Source organism: Pygocentrus nattereri, chromosome 6 (assembly GCF_015220715.1).
Source record: "Pygocentrus nattereri isolate fPygNat1 chromosome 6, fPygNat1.pri, whole genome shotgun sequence".
NCBI lineage: Eukaryota > Metazoa > Chordata > Actinopteri > Characiformes > Serrasalmidae > Pygocentrus > Pygocentrus nattereri.
The window spans coordinates 23,779,235-23,794,309 of NC_051216.1; the positions used below are offsets into that span (position 1 = coordinate 23,779,235).

General features: G+C 40.0%; 1 protein-coding gene across 2 annotated transcripts; it reads right to left on the reverse strand.

Moving 5' to 3' along the window:
- Positions 1-2,777: 2,777 nt before the first annotated feature.
- On the reverse strand, positions 2,778-11,709 carry rbm44 (RNA binding motif protein 44). 2 transcript variants are annotated; one of them, XM_017692431.2, is made up of 18 exons: positions 11,397-11,709; positions 10,461-10,515; positions 10,213-10,319; positions 10,021-10,095; positions 9,861-9,921; positions 9,645-9,775; positions 8,388-9,541; positions 8,233-8,294; positions 7,886-8,062; positions 7,568-7,733; positions 7,436-7,470; positions 7,211-7,310; positions 6,003-6,108; positions 5,571-5,705; positions 5,387-5,457; positions 4,676-4,740; positions 4,237-4,474; positions 2,778-3,444 (listed from the first exon to the last, which is right to left on the reverse strand). In XM_017692431.2, exons 1-18 carry the CDS (start codon positions 11,536-11,538, stop codon positions 3,172-3,174), a joined length of 3,153 nt encoding a protein of 1,050 aa, XP_017547920.2. In that variant the 5' UTR covers positions 11,539-11,709; the 3' UTR covers positions 2,778-3,171. The 2 variants fall into 2 exon arrangements, with proteins under 2 accessions (XP_017547920.2, XP_017547921.2); XM_017692432.2 differs by lacking the exons at positions 2,778-3,444; positions 4,676-4,740 and having other exon boundaries at positions 4,360-4,474.
- Positions 11,710-15,075: the final 3,366 nt, after the last annotated feature.

A 15,075-nucleotide genomic window follows, 5' to 3' on the forward strand; every position in this document is an offset into this window, starting at 1 on the left:
GGACGGTTGGTTTAGTTGCGTGTAGACTCACAGATTAACATCGACAACCTCAGCATTTACTGAAACCAGTACGTCTTGACTTCCCACTTGGAGAAATTCCAAGACTCTACGCGCTTCTTATACAGCCTTACAGTCGTTCTATACCCACTCTTCAATATTTGTAAAGTATTACAGGGGAATTCCACTGTAAACCAAGTTATTCAGTGGTTTGGTGTGAAATGCTCCGGTCCAGTTAAACGTTTAAGCCAGACTTGTTCACAGTGGTGCTAAGAACAAGACCTCTGAAGCGTGTAGTGCCACTGAAAGCTACACGTGATTTTATGACATTAAAGGGTTATGTACGCGCATAATAATAGTTTTGAGATAAAACTTTGGCTTACAGTGTATTTATCACCACCACTGTAACGAAATCCAAGTTGGCAAGATTCTCTAAAATGAACCACTGCACATCAAACCACCCTGAATATCTTTTGTATACAACTTAATTGATTGAATTGTGCAGGGATTTCGAAAAATCGGTGGAATTCCCCTTTAACACTGCAAATATCTCAAAGCATGCGAACATCTCTACAGAACAAACCTCCCCTTGACGTTTTTGCAACCTTGCTATTTCGAGTCTGTATTACTTAGACTACATAATACACAGTTTCCCAACATTTTTCTGAATTTCCAAACTTTTTCTAAGTGCTGTTAAAATAAGTTTGGTGCTCCAAACTTTCCAGACACGCGGAAATGCCCTGTAACAACCTGCGTGAACAGCAGGCAATAGAAATAAACTGCTCAAAGTACGTCTAACTCGAGAGTTAGGTGTAGTTTGGTGTATTTACAGGCCTCAAATGACTCCATTAAATTGGGCGCGTTTGTTTCCCCTCGTATCCGTTCAATACTAACGGGAATATTCCTCCCGCGCAGAGTCAGCAGTCACGTGACCTTCTTTAATAATACAGCCACGTGTCCAGCACAAAGGCTGGCGCATTAAAACACTAAAGCACTGGTAACACTGAGTGGTACAGTACGTGTACAGAAGCTTGTAGATTCTTAACCACGCGACGTTTTTCCTAAAACAGGGAAATGAACAGGGAGCTTGCCCCTCCTGCGCTGCTGCAACAGCCTCTACTCCTGTGGAGGGTTTTACACTAGATGTAGGAAAACTGCTGTGAGGATTGTATTGCAAACATTCAGCGGTGCTCCTTCTTTCCAGAGAACGCAATCCGTCGGCTCACAAGGCTGAACGCTACTGCTGCCTCTCTTTATATCAATGTCTGTGCTTCTAGTGACCCCTGCTGAATTTCAGACAGTACCACAATCAAAAACGGTCAGCTCAGTTCTGAGGCATAGAGACCGGCCTGGAAACGGTCGTGTGAAAACGAACCATGTTTTTGGTGTTTAAACACGCACGAATGCTACAAGCCCACGACTCTGCAAGTCCGGGCAAAGCTAGAGATTTATTAGTAGGCATTTATAACAATCGTACGTGTTTAAAACAGCAAAACAACCACTGTTCTTTTTTTACGACCATTTCCTGGCCTCTCTTTATCCCTTAGAACTCAACAAACCGTTTTTGATACTGTACAGTACTATTAATAGTGCTATATGTAAATACACCCTCTTCTGATTGGCTACCTAGTATTGCGCTACATTCAAAAAGTGGCCCAGACTGAAACATTCCTCATTACTTCAGCAGGAATGGGCAAAGCTAAAATACTGCATGATGAATATGTAAAATTCATGTAAACATGTTGGTTTTCATGACAAATGAATTCAAATCAGGCTGTTCCTGCAGCTTAAGTTTTCATAGATGGACCATATAGAGGAGCGACTGCTGTGTTTTGAAACTTGAGCACTGTTTACATAATTCAAACTAATTTAAGAAAAAAAAAAAAAAAAAAAAAAAAAAAAAAAACCCACACACACACACACACACACACACACACACACACACACACACACACACACACACACACACACACACAATCTTCCACAAACTAGGCCCTTTAACCTGCACAATACAGACAACGTAAATCATGCTGGAGGTCTAGTTCTGCCATGCATTTAGTCTGTAAAGATTCTGCTCAGAAGGCAGACTTAAGTAGCTTTTGCTTGTGGAATAATCCTAAATTCACATTAAAATGGGCATGATGACGATGAAAGGGGGGCAGCCTAAATAAATAAATAAATAAAAAAGAACTACTGCTGGACAAAGACCACAACCACTAGCATTTCATATTCTAGACCATGAAGGATTCCCTTAACTGATCAGTAACTTGTACACAACTACCCTACAAGCACTCCTTACCAGAGTACAGTCTACTGTACTTCATCTAAAATTTAACAAAACCAATATATTAACTATGCTTTCCCAGAGCGTAGTATCAGTATCTGTTAATACACAGTTCCTGTCCTGTGAGTTTAAAGTCACATAAAGCCAGCTTACTTTTTCAAAATTCACCTTTATTATTCATTGGTACTAAAATATTGTTAATTCCATTGACTTTAAAACAAAAGTTATAGTAGGCCCCAACATACTGTAGAGAAATTTATGTTCTCCATTTAGTGATTAGATACTGCGACCATTAATGTTCATGTCCAAATTGGCAACTATTCTACCTTTGAAAAACACAAGTTAGAAAACAAACTCATGTTACAAAATCATACAACCTTAGTGCCGAACTGCACCACTTATGGCAAAAAGGTAGTACAACAACTCCCTCAACTGATGCCGAGGAGAGAGCAGAACATTAAGCAGCTTCTTAAAAGAAATGCTCTGAAAAAACACATTACAGTGAACTACAGAAGGATTTATTGGTAATGAAAAAATAAGGGAAACAGTTCACAAAGACATTATTGTCTGTTTTACTTCAAAACAATAAATCAGAATATTCTGATTTTGATGGCTGTTCAACTTTATACAGTATTAAAGACTGAAGATCAAACAAAAATGAACAATCTGCAATATATTTGTTTTAACTTAAGCCAGAGTCTATAGGTAGCCTTTTCTAGGTAAATGAAAACTTAAATATTTAGATTTTTTCTTCAGAACAGAATAAACCATGTAAATGTACTCAAAGTGAATAAAAGTCCACAAATCAAAATGGCTCATCCTATTAAAAGGGTATAGACTCAAACTGTTAAGAGAGTTTTAAAGCAATGGAAATGTGACCTTTGCCCCACTCACTTTGCTGTGCATTGCTGAGTGAGAAGGCCAGAGGCCATGTCTGCTATAGCTTTCAGGGGTAGGCCGCTAAGGGAGCCCTGGTGCTTAGCTCGCAGCTCCAGCAATGCACCAACAATCCTCTGTCGGCTCACCTTGGGGTGACGCTCTGATAAGCGGGCCATGAGCGTGTCAAAGCTGCCCATGGTGGCATAGTGCTCTGGCACACATGTACCAGATGCAGTGGGCTTATTGTCTATGTTGATCAGCCTGTCCAAACTGCAGCGGAGTGGCTTGGAAAGGAAAAGTAAAAGAGAGGAGTGTGACTCTGCTTTATTAACTACATATGCATTGAAGTATGAACGATTAAAACCCACACATGCATGTCACTAATAACGAATCCAAGGATGCTTTCACATTAACCTTTTTCAGATCAGTTCATTTTGATGGGTCTGGACATGCTACTCCATCAAAAATGATGGTTTCTGTATCAGAACATGTTTTTTTCTAAGGGCATGCCCATGTGCTACTGACCACATCATCTGCACATTTTAAGGTGTGACACAAGTACAAGCTACTGCTACTTACAAATGAGCTAGAAGTAGTCAATAGCAATTTTATGGTTAATAAAAGTTAGTGAAATGGTAGGCTTGGCTTATTAGAGATCTGTATTTAAAAGAGCACCAAGCAACTGCATGTTTCATTGAAACATTGATTTTTATATACTGCACTAAATCTACCTAAGGTCTATGAGCTTCATTGTGCCTAGAATTTGATTGTGTTTATATAAAAAAAAAAAAAAACCCAAGTATTGTTAACTTTTATTACTCCGATTCTGATCCATCTAAATATTAAGCATCTACTTTCATGAAACTTAAATAACCCATCATCAAGGGTATGTGATGGACAGAGCTTCAATCCATACTATGATTGTTATGACAGTACTCATGTGTAATTTGGTGCACTTTAATGGATGTACTGTGAAACCAAACAAACCAAACAATTCCAATGTACAAAATCCAAAACTCTGGTAAACAAATAAGGGGCAAGAACACCCTTAGAAAAATCTGACCCGTTATACTCACTCTGGAGCTTTGGAAATCATTCTTTGAGCCATGCATGTGCAACCCTTCCCCTGCAGGCCTGGCTTTATAGGCAGCTGGAAAACGTTCAGCACAGAGCGCTTTGATAGGGTTCTGACTGCCTGCTGCAGACCCGTGGATGTGTTCCACATGGATAGTGTGGCCTTGAATGGATTGACCATTCATCTCCCTTACTGCTTTCTCTGCATCACTGGGGCTTTTTACAATCACTACTGCAGTCCTATGGAAATAAAAACATGGAAGACAGGGAAATTTAAGACCAAATCTTGTTCAAAACACTGAGCAACCCTCGTTTTTCAAATCATGAAACAGTCATTATGACGGTTTGAATACTGCGCATAATCAGTCACTAGCTTTGTTCCAATGCATGTCCAAAATTAAGGCTTTAGATCTTCCAAAAAAAAAAAAAAAAAGTTTTTACCTGTTTTTGTTGAAAGTAGTCACTTGACTGGCATGATACCGCTCAAGCCAAAGCAGCAAGTCACACTACAATGAGTACATTATTTAGTGAGATCTACTGCCCTCTGGAGGACATCAGCTACACTGGTCCATGGAAAGTAAAGCAAATGACCTACTGTCTAAAAGTATCTAGACACCTCTTCTAATTAGCGAGTTCAGCTACATTAAAATATGCACCAACTGTTGATAGGTGTTAGCTGCACACACTGTTTGCATAATCGCCATAGAAAAGCGTCGCCAACAGAATGGAACACTGAAGCAACCACTTTAACCCAAAATCATCATGCCCAGGGTCACACACTGGATAGCGGTGTATCAAGCCCCATCCCCCCCAGCACTGGGCTGTGGAGCATTGAAAATGCATTCCTTGGAGTAACTGAGCACTAATGAGCAGCTCTTGGAGAGTCAATTATGACCCAGGACCAGTAAGTACTTGACCTCAAGCTCTTACAGCTGAAAGAAATCAAATCCTCACAGCAATATACCAATATCAAGTATAAAAGCCTTCTAGAAGAGTACACACTTTTACTGCAGCAAATATAAGCACAAGGACCTATGAATATCCTTGAATTAGAAATAAATAAATAAAATAGATGAGGTGTCTACAAACTTCTGGACACAATTTCAAATAACACTATGATCTATCTGAATTTTACTATCATCAGTCTCACACCTCAGTAACATTACTTGGAAGGTTGGTGACATACAGAAAGGAACTTTGATCTGCATTCCCATTTCTGTCCCCTAGGAAAAAAAAATGTAAATGAAATGCATCAGGACAGGAACAGTATCTAGTAATGTAGACTTTCAAACAAAAGAAAGGCAAGAGGAGGGCATTACAAAAAAAGTGACTGCACCTTTATGTTCCATCTTTATGTCCCCCTTGTCATATTGTCCTGTTTGTTTCTCCTCCTTAGAACACCGGTCATCACATCCAAGCTCTTCCTCTGCATCAAACCAGGCCTCACTGCTGTTGACGTCTTTAGGAACACCTTTATGAGCATACACAAATCAATTAAAAAGCTATGCAGTGAATTTTGCTATATTCACAGAACCTTCATTTGTATTTTTGCACTGATGGTGGTAAAGCTGATGGTCACAAATTTTCCTTAAAAACTCCCCTTAAAAAAAAAAAAAATTACTTCAGTAATGATCAGTACACAGCCCCTTAAAAAGTGCCTCAAATTACATTACAATCAATATACTTTAAAATATTATCCACATTTATTGTTAAATTTATTGTTGCTGTACTGCCATGACGCATGTTAATGTGGCTTTCAGTGTCATACCAGGCTTAGTGTCACTAGAGACCCCCGATTCTTGGTTGAGGACAAACACAGCTCTACATCTCTTACTGCCATCACCTTTAGATTCAGATGATATGGCAGCATTATCCTGTCAGTTTCATCCAGGAAAGGAAAGAAAAGCATCTCAGAGCCAATACTTTTAAGAAACAGTACACAAGGATGTTCATGCTTAAAATTCCTACACAAATACAGAGCTGCTCCGTGACTCACTGCACAGTTGGTGTAAAACTACCTACCAATGTTATGGTGTCATGCAGACTTGTTATATTATAATTATACCAGTCACCAAACCCTAGTGTTCACAAAGGAAGCTAGGCCTCTGCACTCAAACAATACATGCTCAGTGACAGTCCTTTGGAAATACTTAGGAACAACATGAAACGGAGGCAAACAAATTGACTGCAATCTACAACAGCAGAATGAAAATGGACGATAAGTGTAGATACAAGGTATAACTAATTAAGCAGCTCAGTGTACAAACCCACCTCCTGGAGATCTACTTTCCTGCAGAATTTAGTTCCAACCTGCATCTAACAAGCTGCCCTCTCCCCACACCTACTCTAATGTATCTGATCCAGCCAATCAAGGACATCTGAAGGTGTTAATCAGCTTGAGCAGGTGTGGTAGATTGTTTCTCCAGCTACAGTAGATCAGATCTCCGGATCTAGAGTTGGTGACCACCGGTCTACACTAATCGTAGAGCCCCACAAACAAACGCTGTATTTCTGCTTTGCTTAGGAAAGCCTGTTCAGTAATCTTTGTCTAGGCTTCACCAATGTGACCAAACCCTGGTCTCTTTCTAATGTGCAGATCTACATCTGCTGGTTTAATATCTTGAATAAGAACTTCACCACAGGGCCCCCCCCCCAAACCACAATTTGCAACCATACAGTAGGTACAGACAATATTCAATTGATTAAAATGCAATTTAACTACAAAAACCATGGCTTTGTGTTGATGCCATTTTTGGGTGATACTGTGAGTGATACTGAAGTCATCAATGTGAGAAACTAGTCTATTTTGGGGAAATGTACATCTGTTACTACAGTTTTGTCATCTGTGCAAAATGTTATAAAACCTGCAACATGCACCACTTCTAATTCACTCTGAACCTACATTTTCAACACAAACAGCAGAGAGGGATCAGATGACTTTCTTCCCCTATAAACATTATGTGTACACTGTAAAACCTGGGGAGAAGTAGTCTTTCTGAGTCCTCCATCTATGGTTTCCATGTTAAACACTTGACTGGCTTGGTCAAGCTGGTCCTCAGCATCAATATCACTGGAGCTTTCGACAGACAAAGTTGAAACATTAAATGAGCACATAAATCTAGAACAAACACTCCACAATAAAGAGACAACCTGTAAACAATAAATAAATGGATTCATAACCTCAGAATAAGATGCACCTACCTGGATGCCTCCTTAAGTGGATCTCCTAAACATGCCTCCAAAAAAAAAAAAAAAAAAAAAAAAAAAAAAAATTGACACGAAGTCCCTTAAGGACGTTTTTTTAGGATTTTGAAGACGCATGCGAACTCTCACCAAAGTAGGACTATAACGTGCTCCTGTAGTTATTCTGCAAGTGTCCACAGACAATGGCTCAAGGTCATCGAGGTGAATCCCTCCCAAGATCATCCTCTTCATCTTGAGGTAATCATCCTCCAGGGTCTTGAGGGTCTGCAACATCCCACCTGGCAGTGCTTCAGTCCTGTAGAAAGATAGGAACACTTACTTTAGGTAAGGTGAATCAATATCTAACCTCTCATTTTTTTTTATCATTTTATGGCGATTCCATACTGTACAAATATCATCTAAAATTTTTGATGTAGCTCTGACATTATTTGAACAGAAATGCTTTACCTGTGAAGTGCAGTCTCACCCAGTGGAGACGTGTAAAAGCACCTCCAGCAGTGCTGCTGGCACATGACAAACTGCAAAGCCAGTAGATGCAGCTCAGCCTGTCTTGCACGATGGACAGCACCACAACCACAGGCATTCCTCGGTCCTGTGCTGCCAGGCCCTTCGTCACAGCCTGGACTGGATTTGACATTAAGATATTTAGCTTTGGTGGCCATGCATTCATATTTTCAACCACATATATCGTTAGCCAGTGTATCCGATTATCCCATTAAGGATCAAGGTAAATCAAATTTTAAAAAGTGAGCCATTTAAATCACACTGTCAGCGACTGCTGAATACTTTGTTACCTTGCCATTTTCTTTTTCAAATATTTCAGTTCCTCTTCCATCATTTTCAGGTACTCAAATTCCTTAACATGGAATACACTTTTAGTCGGTTAAATAAGGTACTATATTTTTCCCAAAGGGAAATTTCATATAAATGTGTACTTAACAAGGTCTACCTCAGAAAGAGCATCCAGGTCAGACATGCGGACTTCAGTAATGACACATTTCTCAGAAGTGGACACTTGAAGAGTCTGTGTCTCCTGCTCACAGTTAATAGTGAATGACTCAGTACCAAGAGCGACATCTCTGCAAGGTTTCACAAAAGTGTTTCGGACAGTTTCTGTTGCCTGAGTAGATGTAAAACAACACCTGAAGTCACCAGTGGCATCCACGGCCTTGCTCACACCAAGGGGAACAGGAGAACCCTCGCATTTCTGACATGATCCGGTGGGCCTGATGTTAAGCTCACTCTGGCCTGAGAGGAAACAAGACTCCTCAGGTACCCTTATTGGAGTACGCTGTTTAGAGCCAGAGCCTGATCCTGACAAACTGGGATTGCTGACAAGTGCTCCTGAGCTTGAAGGAACTTCATCAGCTACATCATGATATTCATCTGTCTTTGGATCACATCCCGAGTTGTCGTCATTGCTGAGGTCTTGGTAATCCTCCGTGTAGTCTGTCCACTCAGAGGAGTTACAGGATACAGAATCAGGAAAGGTGCAATTCTCAGGACCAGGAGCAGTTGAATCCTCTACAGGCTCATCAACGCTGGACACTTTAGTGCTGCCTTTAGTGGCCATTAGTGAGTCACTGTGGCCTGGCTGCAGTGACTCAGTAACATCACTCCATTGAGCAGATGTTTGCTCCAAACCAGTGCTGTTCAGACTGTAGTACTCTGGCAGGGTTTCCTGATTTAAATGAAGAAAATCTGCACTGGTGTCAATGAGAGCTTGTTCTTGGTCACTCTTTAGGGTTGAACCCTGCCTCTCAAGCTCCATGTCCAGTGAGACGTCTGCCTGTGGCACAGGATCTTTAAAGACTTCAGTTGCATCATTCCACATGCCTTCCTCCCACAGCTGAGACAAATACTGTGCCTCAGTAGAGTATGTCTCCTGCTGGTATGGACTGTTCTGTGCTGCAGGAGTATCATCTAAAGCTTGCTGGCATCTGTTTGCAGAGGCGATCCAAGCAGCAGACAAAGTATCTGAGGTGCTCTTAACATGGCCTAACTGGTCAAGGCTCCTCACTGATCCTTCATGTCTTTTGGCTTTCAAGAGATTCAGCTCCTCTTTCACACTGTTCGGTAGCAAGCCAAGTGATTTTTCTTCCTCTAAATATAGACACAAAAATGTTAGGAATCCTCAGCATCTAGACTGGTTAGAAAGGAGGAAGGTTGAATTATTCTCTTCTGTCTTATATTTGCCATCTCTTACCTGATATGCAAACATTTTCTTGCAGGTTTAAGATGGGTGTGTTACAGCGTCTGCATTTTTTTGCCCCAGGTATACAACCTGTACCACAGTTTAGACACTGTGACGCACCATAGAACGTGGGGTGTCTTGATCTAGACAGATGTTATGCAAAGATGCAACATAAGCATCTTCAGCACAGCATTTTCAGAAAATTGTTTTAAACAAATAAAAACATACTTGTTGAGCTTTGATGACATATCAGTTGCTGGAAGGGTAATGTGGTTTCCTAGGACCTGCTCTAAAAGGATATTGAAGGATTTTAAACCTAGCCCACTTTTGTTCAGATAGTTGTGTTATCATCAATGGAACTGAATGAAAACTGATCAATGTAACTTACGTTTCAAATGAACAATATGCCTAGTTACTTCAAGAGCAGGATGTCTCTGCAGAAACTGGAAAAATCCTCCTTCTTCTGCAGACGAGAGGGTGTTATATGGATTCATATTCCATGACAAAAACAGGCAATAATGAGGAACTATGCAATTTAGCCAAAGAAACACACAACCATGGCATTAGCAATCAGTCCAACCTTGTATCAGTTTCCGGTCTTCTGCTGGTAGGGAAAGATACCAGCCAAGCAACTTTGGATCGGTCAACTCCAGAAAACGACTGACATTTACAAGATCAAACACAGACCTACAGGGAGCATGGGGAATCCCATAAGAACAACAATGAAATATATTCATTTACTTCACATTACTGTGCATACGATAACCTGGTTACAACACCGATGAGATCTCACACCTGAGCTCTGAACTAGTTAAAACAAAAACCTACTTGTTCAACAGGAATTTCCTTCCATCCTCCACATACAGGGAAGGGTCTCGAAAACCTTGGAATACAATCAAAATACCAATTTTATATTCAGCTTGCACGTACCGTCATGATCTTAACTGTGCATAAACACTTATATTTACAAAAATGCATCTTTCACTTCAGTTTGGTTATAGAGGTTAACCGCGGTATTCTGCAGCAAGTTCATTTCTATATTACAGTCGTATTTAGCTCCAGAGGCTAACGGAAACACTGCACAAGTTGAGGAATAGTAGCTAGGTTGGCTAAGGCAAGTGCAGGTCAATTCTGGAAACTGACCACTAGCAAACTTAGCAACTGTAATTCGAGCTAGCCTACCAGCCCAGCCAGCTACAAGCGAATAAAATCACACCGTGGCCGCTTCTGAAACCCGTTACACACCGAGCTTTCGCAACGGGGCATACATGCACTTTTCACCGTCTCATTCAGGAGCTAGAACTTGATGTGCGCTTTACAGCGCTGAAGCATACGGCCCAGCTGCTTTTGGGAGAACCTAAACCCCGAATGAAGCGGAAGACAAACTAATCCTCTAAGGTTTGTCGGAAAGTGCGGGATGCTTGAACAGCCGACCAGTTCTTGGTCGTTGCTATGCCAACCACAGGAACAGGAGCGTGAGCTCATGGCTGTATCTAAAGGCAAGAAAGCACTGGGCCCCATCCTAATCTAATTAAGGCTAAAGCCAAAATTTCGGTTCGTTCGTTGGGCAAGTATTCAGATTTCATTTTCGGGACTCGGATATTCAAGTTTCTTGGCTAAATGTTTGCTATCAATAAGTGAAAACTGCTAAATCTGTAATAACACATGCTGTGTTCCTACTAGCCCGCCGCCAAGAGAAGCTAGCGGGGCCTGGTAGAGGGAGCCGTGCTGTGAGCCCCCTTATATGGGTACAGTCAAACTTACCGATTATTCCGTTGGTTGCAAGGTACAGCTGTTGTTCAAACGGTTTCAACTGCCACATCACTGTGGTAGTAGACACGTCTGAAGCTCTGCGTGAGTATGGCTCCAAGTAACACGGCACCAAGACCGACGGAGGATACCACATGGTCCAAGCGTTAAGAGACACCACTATTACTTTAAATCCACTTCCACTGGGTTCATCCCAAGTAAGCCATATACAATTCAAGACTGTTGCTATACCTTATTATGCTTATATCGATTCAACAAAGCCACTAACTAATCCGAGCGATTTTATCCGTTTTTAAACCTCAGTTCAAGTCCCTCCCCATCAGTCCCTAAGTAAAACTAGCCACGTGCACATGGCATGTGCTTCCAGGGCCAATGAGATTCATTTATTAATTTAGCCTGAAGTCCAGGCTTTAATGGTTATAGGGCCTGTGCACCATGCAGCTTATTAACAGGGAATTCCACCATTTTTCAGAATGTCTGAATAATCCAGTCCTTGACATATAAACAGTGTCATTCCGAGTGGTTTGATGTGAAATGGTTCTTGGTAGAGAAACTTACCAACTTGGATTTCATTCAGAAAATTTTTTTTACAACACTGTCACTGGGGCAGTACCCTTGTCACTGTGGTGGTACCCTCAGGGGTACATCTCAGTACCTTAAGTCAGGGAACATAACTGAACCATAATCCACTGAAATGATATTTTCTAAATTGTACTGACTCCACACCTCCGTCTCACCTCCAGGCTTTTTATTTTATTGTTCTGTTTTAAAACATTAGTTTAGAAAAAGATACAAATGTCTACTTTTCCACTAGGAAAAACTTATTTAAGGTACACAACTGAACCTTAAAACCGCTGTTGGTGCCTTTATTTCTAACAGTGCAGTGGTGGTGATAGGAATTAGGGACACATTGTCTACAACACAAAAAAAAAAACATTTTATTTACTATCTAAAACCACCAGTGAATTTACACATACCCTCTGAGTTTTCATATGTAACGGTGATGATGGTAAAATATTAATACATCTAACAAAGATTTTTTAGGAACTATTTTGCCTCACACCGCCCTGCATGTACTCCCCCACCATGAAAGGACTAAAATAAATGGATTTAAATATATTTTAAGCCAACACTTTATCACAAAACCATCAGAAACCAACATCCCAGACATCACATCACAGTCTCAATCTTTAAGTCTAGACTAAAAACTTACTTGTTTAGTTTAGCTTTTGGTAGTTAATGTTAATTCCCTTTAGATAAGGCTGCAGATCCAGGGGTTCATGGACATAGTGAATTGTGGGTAAACTGAGATGCTGGTGCTGCTGTCACTCACTACATGCAGTCACTCAGTTTGTGGACGGTGGAGTGGGTGAATGCCAGTGTCTCAGGGAGCCTCCGTGTCTATGTTACCTTCTGGCTCTCTCCCTTTAGTTAGGCTGTTATATTCAGACCTGCCGGAGTCATTAGTCACACTCTGATAATTTTTTACATTTTCTGTTCTTCATAAATCCAGTCTAAACTAATTCCTAAATCTTTCCTTCCTCCGAGTTACTGACTGTCCACCGGTCCGGCCCAATACTGATGGATGTCCCACCCTCAAGTCCCCCTGTCCCCCTGATTGACCAGACTGATGGAAGTTTCTGGAACGCAGCTTCTCCACTACAGATCACATCCAAATCTATATGAACTCTAATTGTTTCCACTGTTGATTATACACACCTGAATATATTAGAACTGCGTGGATGTAAAATTGACTTTTCAATGTTTAACTTATAAGTTGTCTGACCAGTGGTAGGATGGTCCCCCCCTTTAGATGTGAGTCTTGGTCCTCCCGAGGTTTCTTCCTCCTCCAGCTCTGAGGGAGTTTTTCCTTGCCTCAGCGCTCACTGGGGTTCTGTATATTCTGTATATTATGTTCAGTGTTTTGTCTGATTCTCTGTGCTGTGATTCCCATTTTTGTAAAGCTGCTTTGTGACAACATCAGTTGTAAAAAGCGCTATATAAATAAATTTGATTTGATTTGATTTGATCAGGCAAAATGTATTTAACAATTTCATGTAATAACTTTGTGTGAGGGAGTTTTTAGAGGCATAGTTCTGAGTTCTAATACCACCACTGTTCTCACCACAACAATTCTTGGTAAGTCTCTTCAAAACACTTTGAGTCACTTTATTTACATCTCAGCATTTAATTATGTAGAATTTTAAAAATCGGTGGATGGTAAGCAATCTTAGCGATTCTGTTTCACTATTTCACTAGAACTGCACCAGTGTATGTGTAGTATGAGCTGGAGAAAAGTCTTTCTTTACTAAACCATAGAAAACAGTTAGCTAACGTTATCTTGCTAATTGATAACTTTTCAAATAATCGAGGTATAACAAGTTTTAACTTATTAGTATGATTACTATGTTTTTTGAAGTGCCACATAATTTCCCACATTGTTTAATTTCTTGCTTAAGTCTAATTTTTTAAAGTCATCGTCGTACAATGGAGTCACAGTCAGATGTTTTGATAGGCTGAATGTAATTAAATGTAAACAGTTTGAAAAGAGTGAATAATTACTACATAAATCCAAATAGTAATTAGTTATTTAAATTTCAAATCCCACAGAGATGCCAACAGCTTGTGCTAACCTAAATTGCAGTGAAGAGGTGAAGGCAGAAATTAGCATTAATGTTTGCAGTGGTATTTTGAAAAGAAAAGGATACTCATAAAAGACGGGGTTATGTGTTAAACACTGCTGTATAATGATCCACAATGCATGCCTGGTGAACTGTAATATGACAAAAAGAAAAAGTGAAATGAAGGGTATATCCTACGCTTAAAATGATTTTTGCTGGTACAGTACTGGTGCTGGTATATTCCATGCTTTATTTTATGTTTGTAGCTCTTGGTAAAAGTTGTGGTGCTCTACTGCCTGGGTGCTCACTTACAGTAAAAACTGCACATAGGCATATGTGAAGATTATACAGAGAGCAGTATTACATTTTTATTAATAATTGTTGTTGTATTGGACATAATACCTTAAAATGTGAACTGTGTGCAAAAGTAGTGTAATATAAATATATAAACCACATTGTCATCATATCTTTTCAGATTCTGTATGCTAAAGTACCAAAGGTCTGCCACTTGTCCTGAAAAGGATCTAGGGGAGACAAGGTAACTTGAAGGATGAAGGTTTTTATTACTATAACAGGAAGAATTTCAAATAATACAATTATCTTTTGTTCACACCACTGGGGTGATATGAAGTGAGGCAGAAGTGTAGTATTGCCAACTTGAAAATAAGGAAATAATTGAAAGAAGGATCTCCTGGGGGGTGGGGGGTAGTGCTGGACAGAGGAGCTCTGACTGCTGTGGACCTATAACAAATATAACGGTTCTTACACCTGCATTACACTTCAGTAGGAGACTTACTGGACCTAAAGATAGAAAAATCAAGGACACTGCACTGGCTTAACCGTTTACCAGACATGTATCTATAGGTCAATGTATTAAGACAAGAAAACACACGATCCTGAATAAGTTTTTTTTAGCAATAGGAATATATGTGATTAGCATGAAAGTCTTTTTTCAGGCTGCACAAAACAACAGTTTAACATATATTATTTATAATATAAATTATTGTTACAAATGTAAATATTATTTTCTACTCAGTTGTAATTGTTTACAT

What these genes read in the sequence shown, in the direction of transcription:
- rbm44 (XM_017692431.2), bottom strand. Translation starts at nt 11,538, where the DNA reads ATGTGGTATCCTCCGTCGGTCTTGGTGCCGTGTTACTTGGAGCCATAC. An exon ending in ATGTCATCAAAGCTCAACAA is followed by an intron (nt 9,776 to 9,860) that starts GTATGTTTTTAT and finishes ACATCTGTCTAG; the next exon opens with ATCAAGACACCCCACGTTCT. An exon ending in CTCTAGTGACACTAAGCCTG is followed by an intron (nt 5,706 to 6,002) that starts GTATGACACTGA and finishes ATGCTCATAAAG; the next exon opens with GTGTTCCTAAAGACGTCAAC.